At 40.7% G+C, this 26,101-nt stretch overlaps 1 protein-coding gene across 1 annotated transcript in view; it reads right to left on the bottom strand.

Annotated features, from left to right (window-relative positions):
• The window catches only part of PTPRG (protein tyrosine phosphatase receptor type G), a 301,167-nt gene that overhangs the window by 23,531 nt on the left and 251,535 nt on the right, over nucleotides 1–26,101 (bottom strand). Inside the window, exons 14-15 of the mRNA XM_031555513.1 lie at nucleotides 11,459–11,550; nucleotides 1,495–1,586 (exon numbers count right to left, since the gene is read on the bottom strand). Coding sequence (XP_031411373.1) covers nucleotides 1,495–1,586; nucleotides 11,459–11,550 — 184 coding nt within the window. The remainder of the gene's footprint in view (nucleotides 1–1,494; nucleotides 1,587–11,458; nucleotides 11,551–26,101) is intronic.

The following is a 26,101-nucleotide window of genomic DNA, read 5'->3' as shown; positions in this document are numbered from 1 at the left end:
AAGCCAGCTTAAAGCCAGACCAAGTTTACAAATGTGTTGGTGATTATTTTGAATAATTAAATGGTGTAAAACCCAGCTGTGATGAATAGCACTGGGGTCGCAATTCATAAATAATTGAGAAGAGTGAGTTGCATTTGATCATCCTGATCAAATTCTACTCTCTGGAGAATAAATGTTTGTCCTGAATACCATCAACATTGTTAAATGCCTCAATATTCCTGCTCAGCCATCCAGCCAGCAGTCAATTGAACTAAATCACTTTAACACCTTACACATTTGCCTTCCTCATGAATACAAAATGTTTCTAACTTGCACAATGGTTTTTGGGTATCATACAAAGCAGCCACTCTTTATAGACAGTAAACAAACAGCAACGATAAATGTTTTAAATGATCCCATTAAAAACAATTCCCACATACAGTCTTGTCTTTACTGCAGTAAGTAAAGAAGCTGTAGATATTAGGCCACCTATTTTGTTTCATTGCCTTGTTTGTAAGCAGAGCTGCCTGTGTAATTCACATGCACTGCACAAACACACCTCTTTTTGCTGATGGGGAAACCAGTATCCACAGCTCCAATGCAATTTCCTGGGGCTCCTCCTGTTTCTCTACACTTCTCAAAGTTCAGCTTCAGCTGTGATTGAGATTAGACTGAACGCAAGAAATGTCTAAAAACTAGGCAGAAAATACTGAATTCTTAGCGTCCGACTGCAGTCCATCCTCACACTATGTGATGTTTACCATATTTTGGCAGTATGGGTTTGGAACCCAGTCAGTGCAAATTGCTTTCATTTCTTTGGAATTACTTCCAATTTATAGCATATTTATAGGTCAGAATCTGTCCTAAACAACTAGTAAGATGCAAATTTTAAAGTAGTTAACATTAAGTGAACACTCACAAACAAGTCCTGAAGCCTTTATCTTTTACTGGAACAAAATAACCAATTGCTCCAATAGCAATGGAGGGAGAAGGACTCCAGGAACTGACACAGTGCAAATGGAAGGAACAGCCATCGTTTGGATTTTTTCACTGAAGATCAAAAACTGTTATTGTCTCTCATAGTGAATACTGTTCTGCTCCTTTGGGCAAAGGCTACGTATCTTATTAGCGTGACTTGAAAAAACAAATTCTGGGCCAACAGAACTAAAATAAGCTGCAGATTATAAGAGAAATATGGAGTTGAAAACAACTGCTTGCATCTTCATGTTGCAGGCATATAATAAAAACCAAGTAAAGTTCCCCTTAAAGGCACTAGTTGTAATAGAAGCCAGCTTCAGACCTTTGCTCTGTGGTGCAGATAAACCTTCTGTAAACATCCGGTCCCAGACTGTTCATACCTGGTGGCAAATTGGTCTTTCTCTCTTTCTTCTGATGCATTTGATATTGCATTTACCTGACATGACAGCATCACGCAGATGTCACACAGCCCCTTACTATTAATACGCAATTAACTTTAGGAAAACAACATTTTGCTAGAGGATCATTAAATCTTACCTCAAAGTCTTCTGAGAACCCATGCTGGTTATTAGAATACAGCTCACTGATGTGTTTAACGAACTGCTTGACTGGAATTGCTTCCATATCATCTGTAGAAAGAAAGAGATATTCAGGATTGCCATTTGTCTCATATGTAAAACTTCAAGATTCGCTCTCAGCTGCAAACATGGGAAATAAAGCACTGAGTGCTAACACAGGTAGATCTGAGTTCCCAGCGGTAGAGCTAGTTCAATATGCAGTAATAAGAAAGCCTGATAAATCTGGACAATTTTGATGTACATTCATATTATATTTCTAATTCTAAGCACTGCAAATATGAATATTGGGTCTATTCCCTGTGAATCTTATTTAAAAAGACCAATTGAAATTCAAGCATTGTTTAGTTCTTGTATGCAGTTTGAAGGTAGCTGTGAAGGGAATGATGAGATCTTCTCTCCTTCCACGTTGTATAAAAAGAACAGTGTAGACCCAAAATAGGAAAGCACAGATCATAATTGCACCCAGTAAGTTTTTATCAGACTGAGCAGAAACGAAGACTTTTCTCCTGGAATGGAGAAATTACTAACTTTTTCCTTTTTACACAAAAATGTATCAAAAGAGAGAGAATTTAGCATGAAATTGGCTCTGAGCAAAAGAACAGGGAACATGACACCCACACGAATTTGAGCTTTCTCTCATGCCAGGCACTATTCATAACACTGAATATGTGTTCACTGGACCACTTGTGCACCACAGTGCAAACGCTACCCCATATTCACTGATAAGTGATCCACAGACATTATCTCAAAAGAAAAAAGCTAAATGCTTCACCTGAACTAAAGACAAACGAGACTATTTCTAGAACCTATAGCCCCAGACAGATCCTAATAAAACCGGAGTGTAGGATGGTTGCCTTATTTCTCACTCTTTCTCTCCAAAAAGGCATAGATGTTGTTATAACCACCGCTGCAGTTGGTAGAAACACTGCGCTTGCCAAGATACATTAGTTAATATTTTCAGTCTGGCATTTTGAAAATGTAAATTGCTATACAACTGTGATTACTTTCAGCATGTGAAATAATCTATTGCCTGATGGCTACTATTGTCTGACTGCATGATTTTATGGCAACACACTGGTATTTATGTATCCCATTTAATATTCTTCTGAAGATCACATCCAGTTTATGTTTACTCCCAGTAATTCAGTGATGTATTTTTGCTCCCATTTCGCAGCCATATGGTTTGGTACTACAGCTGCATTATAATCTAGATTCCTTTCCTTTTGAACATCTACATTATGATAGAAAAAATCCAAATATTTCTACAGATACTTAGCAAAATTTAACGATAAATAAATAGATGTGACATTTACTGTATTCAGAGTGAAAGATCTTTGGCAGCTAAAACCCCTAAGCTGTCACATATGCTTTTCTTAGCAAAGGGTATGAAGATCTGTATGTGTAAATGAGGTTCTACTTTGGCAAGAATTTTATAGATCCAGCCCTGACAACCTGATTGCTCTCCAGCTGATGGCAGTTAATATTGACCATGTCATTACTTCTCTACTCTTATTTTATCAGGTAGCGCTCTAGGGTGGCTTTTTGCATCTATTGACATTTTCAGATTTCAATCAGCTCTCTTCTATTTTATTTACACGAGCCAATTGTTCAAGATATGTTTGCAATCTGATCACCTCCCGGTGTAGTAATGCTACTTTAATTAACCACATGCTCATTTGCTGAATAATAAAGAATTCAAAACATTTGACAAGTGTATGTTCCTCTTAGTGAAAAGCTGCAGAATGCAGAAATGCTGGCACTTAACAATATTTAAGTGCTAACATTTATTTTGTGTAATACTGAGTATATCACCACCTCATAGCAACATTTGTATTAATATTTTTGATGCCAAGACACTCAAATGGAATGAGCTATACGAACAGCAGTCAGTAGCAAGAGCCTGTAAAACAATCTTTCCTCTCCTGAAAAGTAACATCCTAAATATCCCTGAAAATAGCTTGCGTGATGATAGCAATTTCACACACTGTCACAGGAAAAGATCCATATTTATTATTTTTTCTTGAGTAGTCTAGCCCAGCTGAGACCAACCAAGATCAAGGATTCACTGTAGCAAACTCGAGTGTCCAATTTAATTTTGCAGAAGGTAGAATTTAATTTTAATTGTGATCTGTGAGCCAAAAAATACATTAGAGATAACGCACTCTCCAGTCCATTGAATTCCCACCAATTTCAAGGATGGGTCTGAATCAGAGATCCATGGCAAAATAGGGTTAGTTTTCTTTTATCGTCATCACTGCATGGTGGCAGCATCTCTCCACCTTTTTAGTCACTGTTAATTCACTTCTCTGTTGTTCACTATCCTTGATTTTTCTTCTCCCATTTTCCTCTTCTGCATTTTCTCTTCCACAACAACTTTGACTCCCCCCAGAAGCCATAACCCAACGCAATATCTTACCCTATTTGAGAACATGGGAAACAAAAGGCAAATAAATAGTAAATACTGTTGACATATGAGGTCACTGGGAGACACAGGGCTTATGCTGCTGAAATTGCCCATAAACTCAGGAAAACCATGTTGAAACAAATGTAACGTTTGATCTTTGGAAGATTAGTATCAGAACCACAAACGTTAAAAGCCCAATAAGCACTTATGATTTCCAGTCTTTATACTGCTGGGATAATGTGGCCATGCTGACCATGCAAGGTCTGGCAGGAGAAGCCATCCCTTGAGAGGCCAGGCAGCTCTCAGCTGGTTGGGACATGGCTGCCTCCTGGCTGCTTGCCCATCTTGTCCCCTGCTGCTAATTGCAAGAAAGAAGCTGTAAGACAGAACCTATTACGCTAACCAATGGAAAAGGGAAGTGTTAATTTGGACCTGTAATTTTCTATTCATGACCTCCAACCCCGAGCCCTCAGCCAGGAGCATTAATTACTCAAGCTGCGGTATACACGCACGCTTACTTGTGGGCAGTTGGTTGGACCTCTGGTGAAATACATACCAATGTGCTCAGTACTCTTAAATGGTATCTGCACTGATGTTACCTGAAGACAGCTTTGACCTTCTCTAAGAAAAGCAACAGATGCAGCTAAATGCACAGAGAATATGCTTTTCCTTGCACTTTCTTCAGTCCAAAGGTTAAACCCCCCCTCCAACTTGAAAAAAATAGATTTCAATGACTATAATTCTTTTAATCGATTGAAGAGATTAATGGAATCCTATAATGGCTAATTAGGAGCCTAATAGATATTCTGTGCTTATTTCCTTTTGCATCATATCCTTCTTCCCATCCAGAAACCAGAGTGACATTTGATATGGCCTGTATGATGCTTACATTTTGCAAGACCCACACATTCTTCAAAGAGAATAAGGAAATGCTTTAATAACATACCTTCACCTCTAATACCACAGACATAATTACAGCTCTTTCTAGCTTGGATTTAACCATCTGTTGTATCAGTGTAAGTAAAATTACTCTAGATTTACATCATTACAAAATATGAGTTGAATCTGGCACCATAGTGGCATGCTCAGACTTTGTGTTATACAGAGAAAGAAGAAGCTTAGGTGAAAAGGGGCAAAAGTCTCCAATACTTTAAGACAACTATATTTATATAAATACAAATATATAAAAACATTATTATAAGCAAATTAATTTATAACAAAATCATTTACAGTCAGATACAATGAAGCTGATAGATAAGGCTATCTTTCAGTACTATCCCAGACAATGAAAACTTGGGTGGAATTTCCATCTTCACTTGCAGGTCCAAGTATCTGAATGGAGTATCACAACCACAAAACTTAAGGGGAGCACAATGCATCTCATTTCCTGCTAAAAAGGAGAATGCCAAGAAAGGTGTTTGTTTAGATAGGATGGAAGAGGAAAACCTTCACTTATACCTCATTTTCTAAGAAGTGGCAGCAGACAATGCAGAATGCATACACTTGTTTGGATGACAGGCACCTTCAAAAGAAGCCCAAAGTATGCAGAAGCAATAAAGTTAGGACAGGGTTACATTTAAAGTTTGGGCAATTAGCAATCCTACCAGGAAGGATTTTCTTCTACCTCCCACTTAATAAGCTGCCTTTGTAATGTTAAAGCACTAGAGGCCAATTGCAAAAGAAAAATGTAATACTGTATCAGAGATGGCATTTCCACATAATAAGACCTAGGACTCACTTTGACTCATTTGTAGCCTGAGAGCTCACTGGTTGGTTTGGGGGTATTGGAGTGGAATAGACAGTTTTGAGTCAGGAATTAATACAGAAGGTCAGAAGCAAAGCTCTTCTTCATATTACCTTGCCCAGTTTGGAGTTTGGCAATCTCTGAAGGCTTTACATTTGATATACGTGTAGAAGACTTGGTATGAAGACTCTCCCATGTCTTTCACAGTGTGTATAAATGCTTTTGTTTTTCCAACTATTTTCTTATGCACTCTACTAAATCCAATATATTCCTTATATCTTATGCCTTACTTTAACATGAAAACTTTTTCCACCTCAGTCTAACAGCCATTCCATATGTACTAGATAGAGTGAAGGCTTGCAGAGCTATAGCAAAAGCATGCCTTTACGTGCAATACTGCAGGAGAAGTAACTATGTGGAGTGCAATTCCAGCAGATTCATGCCACAGCCAGTAATGGGGCACTCAGAGCCCAAACTTAAAGAGGATCCATGCAGCTGTATCAAGCTATATCAGACTGCACACCACACATAGGGATATAAAGCCCCAGTACGTCTTTATCTGGTGTGTCACAAGAAAAGCAGCTGATCATAAAGAATAATGCAGAGATTAATAGCACACCCTTGAGTGAAATTCGGCCCCAGCTGAGGCCAAGGTTATTGAAAATGTCCCATCAAATTCATTGAGGTCAGGTGTCCACCTCTAGAGAGAGGCTTAGAAAAAGACCTCTCTATCTAAGGACTCTAAGCAGACTCTGAAATGCGCGCATTTACAGGAACCAAAAACTTCACTTACAGCTCAGATTTTGGCATTGACTGAAATTGAAATTGAAATGTTTAAGCAGGCAACTCCACTGCCAGCTCGTGCCCTAACTCACGCTAGTACTTGACTCTGCAAGTCAACCCACGCATAAAAATGGGAGGTGCCCCACTTTCTTCAAAGGATTTTAGACTTAATGCATTTGAATTACACATATTTATACAGTCAGAGCCTTTAATTCTGCAGCACATTGGCTTTTCTTGCTTTACTATTTAAAATAAGGATGCAACTGAAGCCATTGTATTTCATTTGGAATAATTAATTTTTCTGACTGATCACATTGCTTGCTATTTAAAAAAAAAGCCAGGAATATAAGAACAGTTTTATTTGTATAACATGAGTATCACTTGATTTATGATACAACAAAGTCATTTAAAAATTCTTAATATTGAGAAGGTCTTTGCTTTCTGTGGAGTTCGTACCTGCATACATACTAAAAAACCAATACAGCAGGTCTGGGTAGAATAAGCAGTGCAGTAGGAGCTCAAAGTACCTGCTGAAAGTGCTCTATAGCTGGCATCATCTCGAAGCCAGTGACCTCACTAATTTAGAGAAATCATAAATTTGAATTTATAATCTAAATAAATGTCATTTAGATAAATGAAGATAAATAATAAATTACTGAGAGTTGATTAACGGGGATACTCTTCCTCATTAATGATCACATTTTTGCAGTTATTTGTTTAATCAAGCATTGTTTTTAATAAAAATGTCTTTCAGTGTGAAAAGACATGCGAAGCTGTAAGTACACCTGAGTGTCCTGGAGAGGTAGGAATTCTGACAGAAGAACACAGAATCCTTTTCTGCAAGATAATCACTGACTTTTGGTTATAATCAAGCCAAATGAATACAAGGGCAAATTTCTGATAAAGGAGAGACACGCGAAAAAGCAGAATATGAAAAATCACCTGTGTAATACTGTAGCTACATTCATCTCTCTTGCTTCAAGATCTTATCTGCTACAATGCTATTAGCTATGTGTCAGTCAGGAATATAAAGATGTTAATGATAAAATTTTATATGTGTCAAAATAAGAGCTCAGTTTAAATCTTCTTGTACAAATCTTAGATCAGGCTATCATTAATTATAAATGTAATAGCAATATACTTTTTTCCTTTAAGCAAAAAACCAATTTCAATCCAAGAGAATGAAACAATGAGGATTTTCCATTAGTGCAGACATTAAACATGATCTTATTTGGTACTGCCTGCTAAGGAGCACAACTCCAATCTCACACATATCCATCCTCTGGTCCCAGCTGTGCCATTAATTACATACACTTACTGCATTTAAGGTTTAAGCACATGGATGTGCAACTCTGGAGCTCTCTGCAGTCCAGCATGACAGCTCTCTGAAAAGGATCTGTTCACATTCCAGGTGGCCACCATAAAAATGTGTTTGGGTGATTCAGTAAACACATGAAGCCTCCATTACAAGTACCACTATTAGATAGCTCCCTGGAATTCTTCTGTCCAGTACAGGAGCAGAGCTGGTGGCAGAGAAAAAAGGAAGGCGAATGTTCCTTAAAATACCTTGATATTTTCTTAGCTCCAGAGGACGACTGTTTGCAATACTGCATTCATGAATTTAATTGAAGCTGAAGATAGGTACAATTCACAATATGGTGCTGGAACATAAATCCGCAGGGAGCAGAAAGCAGGCAAAGTCTTAAACAGCTGAAGAGCACTACCTCTGTACTCAGAGAAAAACTTCATGCCCTTGAGAAACAAGTCCTCAGCTGCAGCTAGCATGTCCCTCTGTACCTCAGCAGTCCCTAGCACAGTGACTTACAGAGTCACAGTCCCTAGCTCTGCTCCTCTGCCTTGGGATGCACCTTGAGACAGCCACATCTTAGCAGAAAACAGTGAGACACAGAGGCTCAGCTGGGAACCTGCAGTTTCCTTGTAGAGTGAGATATCTCTTCAAGAAGTACGACAGTGTTTCTCCCACAGATTCTACCACTAGCTATTTTAAATATACTAAATCAGAAGCTCAAAGACTATTAAAAAACAAAACAAAACAACAACCCTAATTTATTGCAATGCAGTATGCAATGTGATCCAAGCACTGGGAAGTGCTTCTGAGTCTCACAGTCTAGACACAGCTGAAAGGACTGGCATCACATCTGAGACATTTTAGTTATATTAAAAATGGTGAAAGACATCTGGAACAATATGCTAACTGAACCAGCTGCATGGGCCAGCTGCTCTGTTCTTTACGAGCTGCGTTTCTCTGGACTGGCTTTTTTTATGTAGAGTTTTGAGCTTTGCCTTGGTGTCAGTCCTCACCTATCTCTGTACTGATCTCAGGACAAGTCCTGCTGACAGCAGAGCCTCAATGCCTGTCGTGCCCATGGGCTGGGAGACGAACCTGGAAAGCCACAGCACGTTCCAGAACAACGCATGGACCAGAGCAGAAATGCTCTGACCAAACAACAGGGGGAGGATGAAAGAGGAATTGGTGCATATTCCAATGTTTGATACTATCTACGATACACAGAGGAGCACTTCTGCACTGCTCTCATGGAGCAGGTTTTGCAGTGAGAACAAAGGAGGACTGATGGGAATGTCCTTTGTTTTGCAGTGTGTAAAACACACAGATTTGCAGCTATGGTGCTACTGTTATTCCTATTCAACTCCACCAAAATGGACTAAGTGCAGGTGCAATCCAACTATGGAAAAATAAACAAATGGGAACAGGAGCTGGTTTGCTGAGGGAGATCTTGCCCAGACCAAGTGTTGTAGTGAAGATATCCATACAAAGATAACGTACATGTTGCCAAAATGAACTGGGTATGTTGGGCAAAGAAAAAGGACATAGAGAAATAATTTTGTTTAGCTGAGTTCTAGGGATGGTTCAGAATTCTGCCACTGATTATAGATATGTCAGTAAGGCACAACGCTTGTGTGAGTTTACATTTACTCCTCAGCTGCAATATTCAGTGGTTGACTCAGTTGATGATATCTCCTTTGTCCCACGTTTCTCTAGATCAAGTAGCGTAGATAATTATGAATAATGATAATGATTTGGGTCTCAGTGCAAATTCGTACAGCTAACCACATGCCTATGGGTGATGTGGTTTCATGAACAATAAACAAGCGTGTATGCCATGGGAAGTCACACAGATAATGAATAAAACCATTCCTTTACAAAAAGACTTTTTAGATTTTGGATCTGAAAAGTTGTACTGCGTACCTCCTGGAGGCAGCCAGGAGATTGGCTTTAGAGTTCATAGATCTAAGGAAATCGAAGGTATGTCTAAGTAAGAATAGAATGTAGCAAAGAAAAAAGAATGAAAACTACTTCTGAGTATGCCAGCAATGTTCACAGGGCAGAGCAGAGCAGAGCAGAGCAAAGCAACCAGCATCACTTCCAATATCCCTCAAGCTGCTTCAGGACATCACTGTGCCTGCTGTCTGGGCCCAAATGTGGGCAAGGATGAGCTGACCCCAACCTGCCCAGTTGTCTCCAGCTACATCTCCCTGCATGCTGTGGATAGGCCCTGGCCAGTTTGTAGATGTCTTAGGCACACTGCTCTGAACTGCCATCAGCGTTTCTGCTTGCATATAACTGAGAGTAGAAGTTGGTCCACTAAACTGTAGGTGGTAGATGCATGGTTTCACAGAGATCTATTCCAATATCTTTTTTAAGGTTTATTGTCTAAGGTTTCACAAGCTAACAAGATCACTTCAAAAAACATGCTTTTGAGACAATGCCACTTATATTTTAATGTTGCAATCCATGTAGCAAAATAACACTTTCTCACATGCTTTGGCAGCTTCCACCAAAAAATTCCAAGGGTTCATCAATTCATCAGTTGCAATTAGTTCAAAGGAGAATTTTGCTATTTAATTTTTTGAAGAAGTTTCAGTGGGCGGCCTATGCAGGAGCAGCAGCTAATGTCAGAGAAGAGTATCATTTAGCAGTGAGAGTATCGGGGGAAAAAGGTGTTTTCTGGATCTCCAAACATAAGAAATGCTTAGGAGAACCTCAAGATATTTTCAGGAAGTGTCTCCCACCTTTAGAAAAAGGCAATATAGCTGGAATTTATGTCTACTAACTTTGAGCTTTATTATAGACCACCACTACAGGTAGTAGTTAATAAACAGGGAGGCACTTCCGGAAGGCACTTCCTTCCACTGTGTTCAGACCAACAATGTAAATTACAGAATATGACCAAGAAATTCAGAATACCACCTTGAAGTGACAAGTACAAACATTTGATGAGCTGAGGTCAATCCAACATTTTGGGTACATTAATCCCATGCATGAAACTAAGCAACATCAAACAAGTCAGTGGCTGCAAAGGCCATTATAACACCGAGCTGTTCTCTGTCACCACTGCTTAAAGGGAGCTGGATCCTTGATAATTCCCAGTGGAAATGCCTCATTAATTGAATACAGTGCTAAACCGTGCTACCAGCTTTGCTCTCGACATAGCTAAGGGGAGAATTTGACCTTTGATAACTTGATTAATACCAAATTAACAGATGGTTTTGAACCTCACTCAAGATTGTGTGCTTATCCTTGTGTCTTGCTTTCCTCTCTGAGACCCAGCGAACACCACCTCTGCTCACAACAGAAGTGGGGGGCAAACGCCCAAATCTCAAGCGAGCAGTGGAGCTGTGCATTCCATGTCCCCAACCCACCCCAAAAGAGTGGTTGGTTTCACTTTGAATGCAATGTGTTGGTGTTTTTAAGAAGTGTTGCTTGTGCTTTTGACATTTTACAAAGGTTATTCTGAAATTTCTATTAAAACAACATGGGAGAGACGCCTATGGAAAAGTACAACATTGGTACTCACAACCCCATTATAAAGCACCTTCTATTAAATGCAGCAGCATCAATACCACTATTTTTTTAAAAACACACAATTTATCACAAGCACAACCTTTTCTTCTTTATGTAATCAAACAAGACTTCAAATAGAAAAAATAAAGGGATTAAGTCCACCTTACCTGGAATAGGTATGATGGGAATACTTTCATTGGGGACCACACGGGGTGAGCTGCTGTCTTCCACATAGAAATGGGCAGTCTGAAAACACTTTCTGTTAAAGGAGAAAAAAAGAAGAAAAAAGGTTCATGGTGTGAAAAAGCCCAAAACTTTTGCACGTTTGGCTTCTCCACTTCTGCTCCATACTTGCAGATGTTACAGTTTTAAAACATCAGTAGATAACATATTTGAGTTTTCAACAGTTTCAATTCTAATTCCAGACTCTGGTGTGCTCTAATTCATTGACAGCTGACATCCACCCACCATAAGTGCCACTGCAAATTATTCTGAGATACCACTGAAAATGAAAGTGTACTCACAGAAGTCAGCAGTTGCAAAACAGGTTTCAAATACATCATTCAAAAACTGTGCACAAGAATCATTCAGCATACAACTTAAGCCAAATCCACCTAAGACACAACATTTCCAGGCAACATACACTTACTGTAAAAGTTTCTGCTATGTAACAGTGGATAGTTGGTAATACAGCATCTTTAACTGCTGCATGTCACAAAAGTTCTGCTGTAAAACTTATCCTTCAAACATTACTATTTGTATTATAAAACACTGGAGCCACATAACCCTCATCCCATCCTCCTCCTGCAAACTTGCATTACTACAGAAAAACACACCAGACGCTTTGCTTGGGCCCCAGGACTCATCACTGAAAAGGCCCATAAAGAATAGGAGAACTTAAATCCACCTGACTTTCTTTACCTGTATTTAATGCAAAGCAGAGAGCACAAGCTGGTCATCACAGAAAAGGTACTGAGCAGAATAACATGAAGAGATCCGAGGAGACTCTGCATGGTGATGTTAACTGAGGCAGGGTTTTCCAACACCAGCGTCACTCCTCATTGCTGACTTAATGAGCTGCTTGAGGCTGGAACTGAATATTTAATGAGCCTTGCTTGGTCTGAGCAGCTATTGTGACAAGAGAAGGGTCTGCTCTCATCTGTCAGGGCGCTTAACAATGGCTTCCCATGGCAGAGAGATGCCCCTCCACAGCCCCTAATGAACTGCTCAACACCTGGGCAAAGTTTGCAGGCGACCTTCCGAGCTGCGCCTTTTGTCAAGTGTGCTGTTTCACTTGCTGAAATGTATTTGCATGGAGTGGCTTACAAGTTTCTGCCTTGCAGTCTGCTCCTCTGTAATTTGGGCATTGTGCTCTACACAGAGAGCCCACTCTGCTGAGCCGGCTTTGCTGACATGGTGCAAGCAATTTGTGCTGCCTTTGTTTCCAACATCTATATGTGCCAGAGAGCGAAAAAGTTGCTGAAAAGCAAACCACTCTCTTAGGCAAAACCAGAAGCTAAAATAACCATGGGCACTTGCTTTCTGCTTTCTGTGCATTTGTACTTTGTTCTACACAATCACAGCGCTTTATAATGCGAGCACATGCTGCAGCAGCACAAGTACAACTTAAGACAATACAGAAGCAGGAGAGAGCGTCTTTCACAGCATGGAGTAACTGTCTCATAGCAGCTTTCTATTTTCAGACACGACATCTTGCATTGTGCTGAAGTTAGTTATTTAGTCAGTATGCTTTTGTTAAGAAACACCATAAGGTGAGTTCACACATGAGGATGCAAGATGTGCAGGAGTCTCAGCATTTAAGCACGACGGTTAAACTCCCCCCACCACGCTTGCTCCCCATTCTCATTTTTTTTGGCAGCCTTTATTTTGGACAATGCACACCCTGGGGGCACGCAGCAGAATAAATCAGTCACACAGAAAGAAGAAACTATGAATATGAAACAGGCAAAACGTTCCTGATTTTGATATATTTGGGGCTCTTTCCCTTGAGTCAATACTACAGAAATCCTTGAACTGCTTCTCCTTGTAATGAAGGCCTTAAGAAGGTGTTTGATAAAAGGACAGACCTTTACTTAGGGATTTACAGGATTTTTTAAAGCTGATGATGCTTAAGAAAAGCAATTATTTTTTGTAATTTGCTATTTTAGACTCTGAGAGACTCTGATAGGCGACCATTATGTTTTTTTAATGCAGCCATAAGATAGCTTTTCCTTAATAGCTTCAAAACATGTAATTGTATTGCATAATCACATGGTGCGATACTGTAAAGCCCACGGTGGTGATAGCTGAATACCCAGTGCAGCATATCTCTGCTGAGCACAACGCTGGAATAACAACATATTAAATGAATATTTCACACAGTAAAGTTTGCTGCAATCATTAATGTCATTAACAATTCTGTATTTTATGCCTGGTAGACTTTCTGTACTGTTTTTGAAAAGACAACCACCGCACAATTTGAATAAAGGTTTTCTCAGTTACAGACACCAGACTAAAGCACACCCTTATACACACATATCACACAGCATGCCAGATACTGGCATGTTACATGAAGACATGCCTCACAAACTCCTTTTTCAACCTGCTCACAGCTGCTCTAAGTTCTCCATGTTTACCCCTGAGCTCACTGAACACAGCCTGCAATGTCCACACCCCTGGTGACTCCCCCATCTCTGAGGTTCCCGGTGACAGCATGAGGCAGCGGCGATGGGACTAGATCCTGACAGCAGGACCAAGTGGACTAATCTTCAAAAGACCTTTTCCAAGGGGCTCCACAAACTCACTGCATGAGTTTTCCAGCAAGTTTTGCTTACTGGACCTCAGCCTTACTCTTGCACCTCTCCTCTGTGCAGCACCAGAAGGGAACATCCATCCAAGGGTGCCACACAGATGTCTCCAAGCCCTGAAGTTTGGGTTATGGCCATGTTTCAGCCTGAGTAGCTAAGCAGTTGCCCGGATCCAAGAGGAGCCTCTTGCAAACTCATCTAGTTTGCAGTAATACATACTGATAGCTGGGATCCAGGCTACAGGAAGCCAGGTCAGAGAATTCAGTATCTGCCTTCTTCCCCAGTTTAGGCTGCTGCTTTCTATTTCCTGGCACGATCCTCTGCCCATTACCCTTCTCCGTATACAAACCTTAAGTGGCAGCAGTTGCTAAGGCTACAAGAGGCTGCAGTAAATTTGTGTGTCTATGGGAAGAGCTGCAAAAAAGTAGGGATGAGAGCAGAAAATTGCTTGTTTCAAGTCACTGGACAAGCGGCCATGGAGAGAGGTGGGAATGGATGCAGGGCTAGACAAGGTGTAAGTCTACAACTGCTTTCATGATGAGCACTTCAGCTTGTAATTTCTAACCTATGTGTATACATGTTGGGATGTTTGCGCCTGTGTGTCCATTTGCTCAGAAAACCAATAGAGCAGAAAGAAACACAGATTTTTTTTTTTCTTCCTATAGAAGCAGTCCTTACTGAATGAGCAATTTGGACGTCAATAGCATCCATGATGATTACAATTTTAGCAACTGAAACACTAATTTTAGAGTAATCCTACATTCAGCATTGGCTGAGGAAAAGCAAATCACAGCTTTGATTTTTTACTTCCAAAACATTTCAGAGCCCCCACATATTTTCTGCACCATACCTAAGAGTCAGTTGTCTCTGAAATACGCCTGTGTGCAGTGAAGCACACCGTTTTCTCTAGCCCCATATGCTTTTTTGGCTCCTTTTCCCTAGGGTACAATAACCGTGCGAGATTGTGGCGATCAGACACACAATTGTCACATATGGACAGAAAGGCAGAAAGTACAACACTGCGAGATTAGCATCTCCCTGGAGAAGAGGCAGAGGCAGGGGCTGGAGAGCAAAGACAGCATTAGGGAGCGCATCCCCCTGCCCAGAGTCTTTTTGCAGAGACACTGACAGCGCTTTATTAAAGCAAACCAGCAGAACGTTAAATGCAGAGCAGCAGCACCTTATTATCACACTGCAGGCAAAAAGAATATGCCGAGAGATGGTCCTGATTAGCTGGGTTAGATGCTTGTTCCATCTCCGCTGAACAGAACAGCAGATTAGCTTCAGTGAAAGAAGAGATGTCTCGTGAGATTTTGACACTCCAAAAGGGTTTCCTTGGTTATTAGTTAATAAAACTCAAGCAGCTTCTCCTTTATACTCATCTAAAAGCGAGAGAGAGAGCCAGATCACACCACAGCCTGAAAGCATGGATGCATTTTATTTTCTCGTAGAAGATAATGCCTTTGTGTTTAGTTAATTTTGCCTCCAGTACAAACACACAGCGTGTGCTGCAGTCCATGGAGGGTTGGGAATAGCTTGGAGGGCAGCATTTGGCCTTTGCTCCATGCACTCAGCCTTGCAGCATCCCCTGATCTGTGCTGACAGGCGAGGGACCCATGCTGCCCAGGAGCAGCTGAGGCAGAAGGAGAAGCAGCAAGGGATTGCTGTGGTGGGGCAATCAACTGCCTGCACAGTGGCTCACTGGCACCGTCAGAACAGCAGCTGAACGTGGGAAAATATCAAAGAGGAATGCTTTGCTTTCTGGGGACATCCAAGAGCTGTGTCCTTCCTCACATGCAGAAGTGAGTGGCATGGTCATCGATCACTTGTGCGTGAGGGATCTGCTCTTTCTTTCCACAGAAGTTTCTGTTGGCTGGAGCCAATGTGTATTCCCTCCCCAAGGCTACACAGATTTATTCTTTATTTCTGTAATAGCACCAAGGAACTTTATGCTCCTGGTTTCTTTGCAGCTACTCTATTCTTGGGTCATTACCTCCTAAGGCATGACCAATTTGGAGCAGATGGCTCAAAAGGGTCCTGGAAGCCTATTTACTGTCATCAGTGTAGGGCAAACCTTGTCCTCTGGGTACCCTTCTTCCAGAAACAGCCTCCCACAGATGGGAACTCTGCAGAATGTACATTTGTTAATGAAGAGGTGCTGCAACCACCCCACTTTCACACACAGCCTCTGCCTTATGGGCAGGACAGACTGAGCAGAAGTCAAACCAAGACCTACAATGGACCTTCATACCAGGCTGCACAGGACATGGCCCGCTCTTTATTGAATGCAACCTGGATACAAGCATTCATCTACCATGCCCCTCTATCCCAAGGGGGGCTGCAAATAACGACCAAACAGGGCTACAAAGACAGGAAATTATCCCTTTCACTACCTCTGCGCATTCATTCTCACTTTCAATAGAAGAAAAGATGCTTCAGATTCTCATTGAACTGTTTTGCATGTTTTCCAGGAGAAACAATTAAGATTGGTTTCTGCTGGCACCAAAAACAGAGTATGTATGCAGTCAAGTGTACTAGTAACACATGGCTCTGCACTTTAAACTAGCTTCACTATTCCTTGGCAAGCATTTGTCACTGTCAGAATTGGCAATGACTCCTCAGAAAAGAGCCGCAGACTACGAAACAACAGAAGTGCTGCAAATCACAACCATGTCACCAGCGGAGCAGTGGATGGGAGCCTGGACAACAGCTGTCTGCAGTCTGCACTGCTCTAGCTGGGGTCATCAGTCACTGATTTTTATGAGCAATAAAACTGACTCAAGCGCTCAGAAGAAAAAGAGAAGAGAAAACCACACAGAAAAAGCTGATCTTATGAATATGAATAAGTGAGCAGCATGGAGTACTGATACGCCGTTCATTGTATCAGAGGGACATCTGCATTTACTCTTTTTTAGCCAGAAAAATGGCTTATATTGCTCCAATTTTCTACAATTATTTTCCTTCTCAGGTCTTAATGCTTAACAATCAGAATCCGAAAGCTTTCTACAAAAGAACCTGTGCTGTGCTGGAACAGTAATGCTGTGAGGGCTGACTGAAGTTGAGCTATGGGAGGATATCCAGAGCAGGAATGCATAAAAATTAGGACAGCAAAGGAAAGGTGATAAAGACGGAAAATTTCCCTGTGATGTTCCTGCATCTCCCTCCTGAAGCCATCTGCCTTCTCCCCAACAAAGCAATTTCTGCCTGTAATCTTCTTGAGCAGTGCTACGCATCGTACAGATACGATAACTTGGAGAGGTCTAGACAGTACATGGATAGACTTCAGAAGTTCACAGCTGCCAAGTCCTCGGCAGACAGAATGGTGAGAAGGAGGCTGTCCCTTTCAGAGGGCTTCCTCTGAGCAAGGAGAAAAGCTTTCTCACACCAGTGAGCTGTGGCACACCAACGCACAGTCCCATAGAAGCCAAGACGCTCCAAATGCTAAATGGCCACCAGTCCAATTGCACACAATTCAAACATAGAGAAATAAAGACAAGAAATACGCTGGGAAAAGGCAGATATAAGAAAAAAAAACAACAAAGGCAGACAAAACTCAGAGACCGTATTTGGGATGAAGAACACACACCGCTGGTAGAGTTCTCCATTTAAAAAACTAATCTGCAAACAAGGCAGGGGATTTTTGACACAGAAAGACAGCTAATTTAATATTGACGGCCTAAATTTGCCAGCTGACTGCACAGCTCTTTACGAAATTAAAAATCCTCTTCTCCCTATCCTCTGAGATTTCGATGGCAGCTTCCTGCACCAGAAATACACACCCATTTAAATCACGCATGGTACTGAACTCAGACATGATGCAAAGAGTAATCATTTTAGAAGGCTATACAAATGGCTGAAGAGTCCCGAAATGACAACACGCACCAAGAGGAGCTGCTTTCAGGTCCTCCCCCCTTCGTCAGCTCTGTGACCGGAAAGCGCCCAGGTGGCCAGTGTAGAAAAGCACTTAGAAAGCTCCTTAATTGCAAATTTTAAGTGGATAAATCTTAGTTTAACTCAGCACAAACATTTTCCACGCTTCCTTCTCCCATCTTCCTGTGGTCTCTGGAGAATAGCAAAGGCAATCGTGAAACCTTATTTGTGATGACACTTGGCCCTGTAACACTTGGTAGCTAATTACTCTCCTGGTGACCTCTGACAGGGCTAGCAGCTTCAGACCTTCCCTCCTGCTTTAATCAATACTCACAACAGCTGTGTTGGATACACTCAGCAATTTTACAGATGACTGAATGGGTTTACTCATCAGTATTTTCTACTGCAGGAGAACAAGCTTCCTCATGGATGCATTACCATTCAAATGTTTAATGTCTTCAGGCAAAAATGGGGTAGAGAAACATATAGGTGGTATCTAAAAATGGTTTAAAAATTAGGTATGTTTTTAAAAGACAAAGGGAAGCCTGACGTATTTAGTTTCCACTCTCACACTCAACTATTTATTTAATGCAATATTTGTGCCACAAAACTAGAAAATCAGAGGAAAATAAAGACAAGCCTTTTCCTTAGGCAGTTCCTATAAAATGTGTACTTCCAATGCCCCAAAAATAATGTAGTATTAAAAAGGAACCTAAAACTTTCTCACCGAAGGAAGCTAAATTTAACTGAGTGAAGAGTTGTTCTGTAATCACAAGAACTGCAGCAATCAGAGAAGATTGCCTCTTACTAGAAAGGAGCTTTTAGTAGCACCTCTAAGAACACAAAATTGGGCATACTTGATATTATCATTTCAGGACATGAATTCCCTTTAGGATGAATCTCAGGAGAGGAAAGAATAAAAACAGAAGGTAGCACGCCAGGAGGTTAAAATGCAGGTATTTTTAATGCAAAGTGTAATTCATCTGGATGAAAATTGTGTTATAAGTAGCACAATATAGACAAGATCCCAGCTAAGACAGGACAGCAGAAACTTTGTTTTTGTTTGGAAAACTCACCTAATCCCTCAAAATGGAAGAGCCCTGCTTTTCTCTTTGCAAAAAACGGTATTTCCTTCCTTCAAATGAGACATCAGGACATTTAACTGAGAGGTATTTTAGGTATCCCAAGCCATAGACTGGAACCTAATGTAAAACAAGGATGTGCTAGCAACCTCAGCACAGATTTTCTGTTTTGAAGGCCATGCCCATCTTCAGGCAGAAATGCCACAGTTTGTTAAATACAATGAAACACTCAATGGGAGGCTCTGTCATCAGACATACCCACTTGCACCTGGACTAAAACTGCATGGGAGAACTAGGAAGATTTCCCAATGCTGCTGGACATACTTCATGTTCAGATTATTTGAGGCCAGGGGAAAAATAGTGAAAGTGTGATTATTTCCTTCCTCTTTTCATCACCGTGTATTCAGAAGGTGGGCCTTTTTACACTGTCCATTTCAAAAAGAAATAGCTACTTAAACTTTTTTAACGTTCTATTTCTTAACTCTGTTTAGAACACAATTAGACACGGAACAAAAGGACACCTTTAGAAGCATAGCACAAAGGAAAAGAAAAGAGCAGCTGGCACCAAGAGCAGAGAAGCATATTATTTAGTACCTGGGAGATAATGAGAATGCTGAAAAACACTCCCTAATGGTAGTGCTCCGCCAGAGCTACGTCCGTCACCTCATCATACTAATATGGACAGAGCGGGTGGCAGCCAGCTGCTCCTCCCTCTCCACCCAACTCCCTGAAAGCAAAGATTTGTATGCTGCCGAATAATAAACCTGGACAGAAGTCTTGAGGATCATTAATCTCGCTATCAATCAACCCATTTGGAGATTCACTTCTTGCTGCTGTTGGTGCTAATGTGGCAGCAACTCGAGAGCTCTGGGGAAGTCTGGAGTATGTGTGTCTGAAGAATTGCTTTAATGAGTTCCTTGCATTCAAAGGTTAACAAATGTGATGAGGAAACATCAACTTCGGAGACAATAACATACCCTGCTCTTAACCAAACCACTGAGAATACTGCACTGTGTATTCTGCTCCAGTATGCTGAATACATCTCTAACAAGCTCTGCAAAAACACGAGAGTCAGACCCCAGTGACCTGTCTGGGATGCCAGAAGAGATGCAGGCACATAGTGTGAGCTCTGCCTGCTCCAACGCACCTTAACTGCTGAGCTAAATACCTCGGGCATAGCTCTGCACAAATAGGGGCTATGCTGCAGGGAAGCAAGTTGTATTGCCTGAAGTAGAGTTCTGGTCAAATTGGATATAAACATAATGGTATAAACATATCCACTGGGTTCCCTGTGCTAAAGACATCAGACACACATCAATTAACAGATTAGCATAAAATGACCCTGCCATCAGTAGGATCCATCCAGTAGCATTTGCATTAAGCACTTCTGCACTTTTGCAAGTGTTTCTAAAAAACAAATAGTATCAACGATAGCAAGAACATCAAACAAATCCCAAGATAATATTATAAGAAGAATCTAATGAATATCCCAAATTAGTATGCAGTATTAAGCATACTTAGGCATAATAAAGCAGCACATAAAGTAAAAACAATGCATATTTTAAATTACTATTTCCATAGACAAAATCAGCCATAAAGAAAATCTAGAAATATTATAAGCAACTAATGGAGGCATAATCCAGTACACCATGTGGCAGAGGGGAGTACCAGGATCATCCTGAAATACTTGAAACAAAATGAGAAAGAGTTTCTTCCTTCAAGAAATTTATTAAGAGAAAGGACATCTTTGAAGTTTCAGGCCTATGGCTCATTCAAAGCCCCTTGAATTTTAGTGTCAAGGAAACACATTTATTGCACACAGAGAATCAAAGCACAAGGCATATCAGAGAAGTTATCATGAAGTATATTGACAGACCCCCAATTATAGAGAAGAGTCAAGAACTGAAAAATCACAAAGCAACAGATGTAGAAGAGACTTTATTTTTAAGAAATCATTCAAAATCATTCTGAAGATAGGAAACGCTTTCATCCTCATGACAAGCTCTTTTTCAGTGTGCATACACTTGGGTAAATAAACCACTGCTTTCCTGTTGTCTTAATCAGTGCGTAGACACATCTAATAACAAAATGAGTCACGGGGAGGAAAAGATTTGTTTTCAAGATAAAAGTTCATTGCAAATAAGAAAAACAGAAGAAATTCAGTCAACCAGTGTTAATCATTAAATCCCTTACCACCAGATACTGTTTAATATATTTTCTATTTAAAGACTGTTCTCCTTATTTGCATGATTTCCAAAGCTTTAATCTACCTTTTATTAAGCTCTTTATAACCTTTCAGTGTTGACAAGTGTTGGACTGGAGGAAAGAAGAAAAAAAAAACGACACAAGAATGGGAGTTTGCATCTCAAAAATACTTATGGATGCTTCTTAATGTATGAAGAATGTGCCTTGGCACATCAGGCACCTGCTCAGAAGTCGACAAGGAAATTAAAAGCAAGCTCTTGTCTCAATGTTTTCTTTCCTTTTACAGCATACAAAGTGACACGGCTGCAAAGGCAGGCATGCTATCCTGGAGGAATGTGGGAGATGTCTGCTCCTAGGCAAATTGCTCAGTGCTGACACCCCTCCACATTCAGGTTCATTTCGCAGCTACTGTATCTATACACTTCATTTCCATGTTCTTAAGTGATCTTTGGTGGGGCTTTTGCTGCCATTAGTGCAGCATTGAGACAGCTCAGGAGAGGAAGAAGAGCAGCCCTCCATGGCCAGTAGATGTGCATGAGTAGACCAGCAAAGATTGCCCCCAGCCCTGACTGGAGCCCTGCTCCCACCCCAACTATTTCATTCTTTGTTGGTAACTGGGATCTGTAGTAACAAGCCTTCCTATTTTATTCCGATAGTTTAATTCAAGGAGTTTTGTGAGCTAAAAATGCTTAAAATGCAGACTAAACAGCAGAGTATTTTGCCACTATTTCTGGTAGTTTTGTCCCAGACATTTGGTTTCAGATCTGTGATTTCCTGTCGAGAACACACAAGTGTGAAATACTTGTTGATCCGTTTATTCATTTGCCTCCTGGCTGATCGTAGCCATTTTGACAGAACAGACAAATTGACTTGCTCCGTGTTGTTTTTTCACATGCTTCTCCACCAGCCTGCAAACACCGCCCGACTCCACAGATGCTGTGCTTAGGTCTTCCTCACTCCTGCACCCTCATTTTGCATCCCGCACCCTCATTTCCGAGGCTTGCTAAGCATATTTCTCACAATACCCAGGATGTCTTAAATTTCACAAACTCTCACTATAGCAGCTTCCGCAACTCCATCTGCCAGACGAAAACGATCCATAATATTTAGAAAAATTCTTTTAGAATCATTCATACTCAATGAGCAATTTACATCACTCTTTAGGACAACAGACATAGCCGCTGGCACGGATACTCAAATACATCTGTGACAATTGCACTTGGTTACTGCAGGCAACATTTAACCATTATCTATGACACATCTCAGCAAATCATCTATTTTTCCAAGTCGTGAACAAACACTGCAATTTGGAAAAGGAATGACAATGCTCCCAAACATCCTCACTGAGGAAATGGCAAATGTAGCTACAAGTGGTCAGGCAGAGCCCTGTAACATCAGCACAGGTTATTCAATGCAAAGTAGTTTCAGCAGGCTAACAAATGAGTTACTTTTCCCAGACAGACCTGTAGCAGAACACAGTGCATTTAAATGATATGGCCTTTTATTTCAAAACATACTGTCTCCCTCTGGTTTGTTTAGACCAATGGGATGCAGCACTGCCAGGATAACATGGAAGAATGCAAGCTTGGCATGACATAGTAACTAAATGTTGATAGAAGAAAATTATGAGACATTCATGGGGACAAGTCCCAGGCTCCAAGAGATGCTCTGCTCTTGTATTGCCCCCATGTAATTACAGCAAGTTTGCTTACAATTTGCTGCTCACACTTCTAATTGGATTCCTGCAAAGGGCAGCTTGCTGTGCCATGAGCTTGTCACTTTACGCACTTTATCTCTGAACCACTCAGTTAATAATAAATTCTATTTATTATAAAAGCATTTGTTTCAATGTATGCGATGCTATCAGCAAAGATCTCATTAATATTTACTCTCACAAAGCAACCTGCTGGTGGTAAAGTCTCAGATACAACAAGTAACTTTAAAAGAAGAAAACACATGTAGCCAAAAAGTCAAAATAGAGCATGAGCTGTAACAAAACATCCAACGCATATGAATCTAACTCCTGCACAGAAAGCCCAGTAAATACAGTAACGGTGATGGAGGGTGATGACAACATGCAAGTTCATTCAGTCACCACAAAAATGAGGTGTGAAGCTGCCAACACATCTGTCCCTGGGGAGAGGAGTTGCTGTCTGGAGCACCAAGGAGAAATGATGCTGGAAGTGCAGAAGGGGAACATTCCCACACTGCTGTATAACCGATGAATCTTAACCCCTAGGCTAGGGGAACACAAGGAGCACAGAGATGGTTTAAAGCCCTTTTTCTTCAGCATCCTTTTCTGTGCTCAGCACACAGGGAATTATAACACAGCCTGCCCCAGACTGTACTGGGAAGTCAATGGGACCCCACACTTTTCAGATAAGGAGCAAGGGAGAAGTGGGCTGCAGATGGTTTAAATGTTTCCAAAAAGCCTGTGCAAAGCTCTTCCAGTGCAAGAAAGCATTGCAAGAGATAGACTGGATGTCCAAGTGGAGGCTTAATTTCTGCAGACAACAACAAAACTCAGAGTTGCAATAAAACATGGACTTTTCATTTCTCCATAGGCCTAAGCGCAGCTTGTATAATTACAAGAGCTGGTGAAATGGGAACATTTCTTGTATGCTCAGAAGCGCCCAGCTGCTTCTCGTGCAGAATGCTCCTGAGAGTGAGATTACACATTCAGACATGGTGAGATGAAGCAGCTGCTGTGAATGTATTTCAAATACTGTGATTTCCCCTCTTCTGCTCACTTATTCTGTGCATCTTGAATAAAAGTATGCTGCAGGGACAACAAGTCTCTTTCTAGTAGTCCCCACCTATTCCTTTAAACTATACAACAGGGAACTTGTTCAGTGTAGCTGTGCGGATAACAAAAACAGTGATGTTGAACTCTAACCTTCAGCTACCACAAAGAGCTAAATTAATTCCCAACAGCACATCACTGCTGCTTTTGAAAAGGCCCAGACTCGGCAAAAAACAGATGGAAATGAAACTTAGAGACCTTTAAAGATGTCAACCATTTCCTTGCAATGATGGCATAAGAATCTTTCTTCTTCCCATCAATTTTTTTTATTAATCGGAGCACACATGGCAGCTCCCTGTGTGGTACCACTCAGGGCTCACCCCATCAACAGAAAACCTTGGGAAATTATCATCTCAAGTTGTTACCACTGGGAAAACAATGCTTTTATACCTAGAATTAAAAAGATAAATTGTCACAGCCTGGTAAATCAATAAGCAACAGCAGGCACCAAACTCCAATATCACTTCTCATGCCTTTCCTTCTCATAGATTGTCACTGTCCTCACTACAAGACCTGACTCACAGACCCACAGAAAGGACTCCTGTTGCACTTTGTGACCCCTGTGCTTTTGCTTCCAGGGCTACTGTTCGGAACATTCTGAAGCACTTTAGGAAAACACAGCCTGCAGGAACCCACTCTGGGAGCCAAATACGCAAGAGAACTGCAGAGCCCCCGTAGATCCCCAAATCCTTGCTTCCATCATCAAATGATGTTGAACAGAAAATTTCTGATCATCCATTGAAGCCATTTGTGCGAGGATCTGAATCAAGCTTCTCTCTCTCTTCCAAAGAGTATTTGCCAGAAAAAATGCCAGAAACTGGCATTTCTAACGTCAAGAGGGCAGAGTGCTTGTGAAGTGCCAACCATCTCTGAAGAGACTTTGGGGACCCGGTGTCAGGTTCTTATTCAGAGATGACAGCCATTACCATAAGCATAAGATTAAGGGCTCTGCCCTACTGACTGTAGCCAAGTGCTCCATATGAGTTGGCTTAGCAGTGATAAATGTCACGTTTACAATGTATTTTGCAACATGAAAGTCCATGATTTGCTTTCCAGGGACCTCTATGCTTGATTATCAGGAGAGTTAGAAGCATTCACTGAAGTCTAATGAATAGAATTAACACATCATTTAAATAGAGACTAATATGTATGCAAATCAGAAAAAGTTAAAAATAAGAGTTCAACCCATCATTTGAGAAAACGTAGACCGCATCCCTGTGAAATATGAATGTTTCAATTCACATCATATCTTCACATCTATGTTAGCAGCTTTGCATGTGAACAATAGGGTGCATCAAGCCCATTTTGATTTTATATTTGAACTTGGATTTAAAAATGGATTATATTGAAACTTGAATATATATGCTAATTAAATACTCCATTTAATGACATAAATAAAGAGGAAGACCAATCACAGGCTAATTTATATTTGCAAATTTCCTAATTACTGTGTTTTCCATTGGAAAGCAGGAACTTTATTTTCACAGTCACTGCAAAAAAAAAGAGAGAATAATTTCTTTGCTGAAATGATTTTAAATATCTTTTCAACTTCTTTTTTTTTTATCCTTTAGGACCGACTCAAATAGAGTTAGAACTCAAATGGATTCTGACCTGTAAGCTAGCATGCCATTCATACTGATAGAAGAAATGTTTTCTTTTTAACAAGCTAAGTGTTCTACGATAAACTGAATGAATTCACAACATGGAACATTGTGCATCCCAAGGCATTCGTTTTTGCCAAGTTGCATAGGTTGGCACTTTATTTTAAGAGAAGTGCAAAAAAGCCCACCCTTGCTCATTATTGTTTTACTAGGCTGCTGATTCCTAGTATTTATCCATCCTGTTAAGATTGCTGAATTGATTTAATATTCTTCCCCTATAATTTTACACTCAGACCACATCCTGCTGTGAAATAGCTAGTGCTAATGTTAGTCCAAATGCTGCTATGGGACTTAGGACAGCACAGGGCACTTCAATAGCTATATTTTACGGTTACAAGGAGAGAGAAAAAATATAATTCATCTGGCTGCTGTGGTTAATTCA

This window comes from Meleagris gallopavo, chromosome 14, assembly GCF_000146605.3.
Source record: "Meleagris gallopavo isolate NT-WF06-2002-E0010 breed Aviagen turkey brand Nicholas breeding stock chromosome 14, Turkey_5.1, whole genome shotgun sequence".
Lineage (NCBI taxonomy): Eukaryota > Metazoa > Chordata > Aves > Galliformes > Phasianidae > Meleagris > Meleagris gallopavo.
Note: the sequence above shows the minus strand (reverse complement) of the source record. Positions and strands in the feature narration are given on the sequence as shown.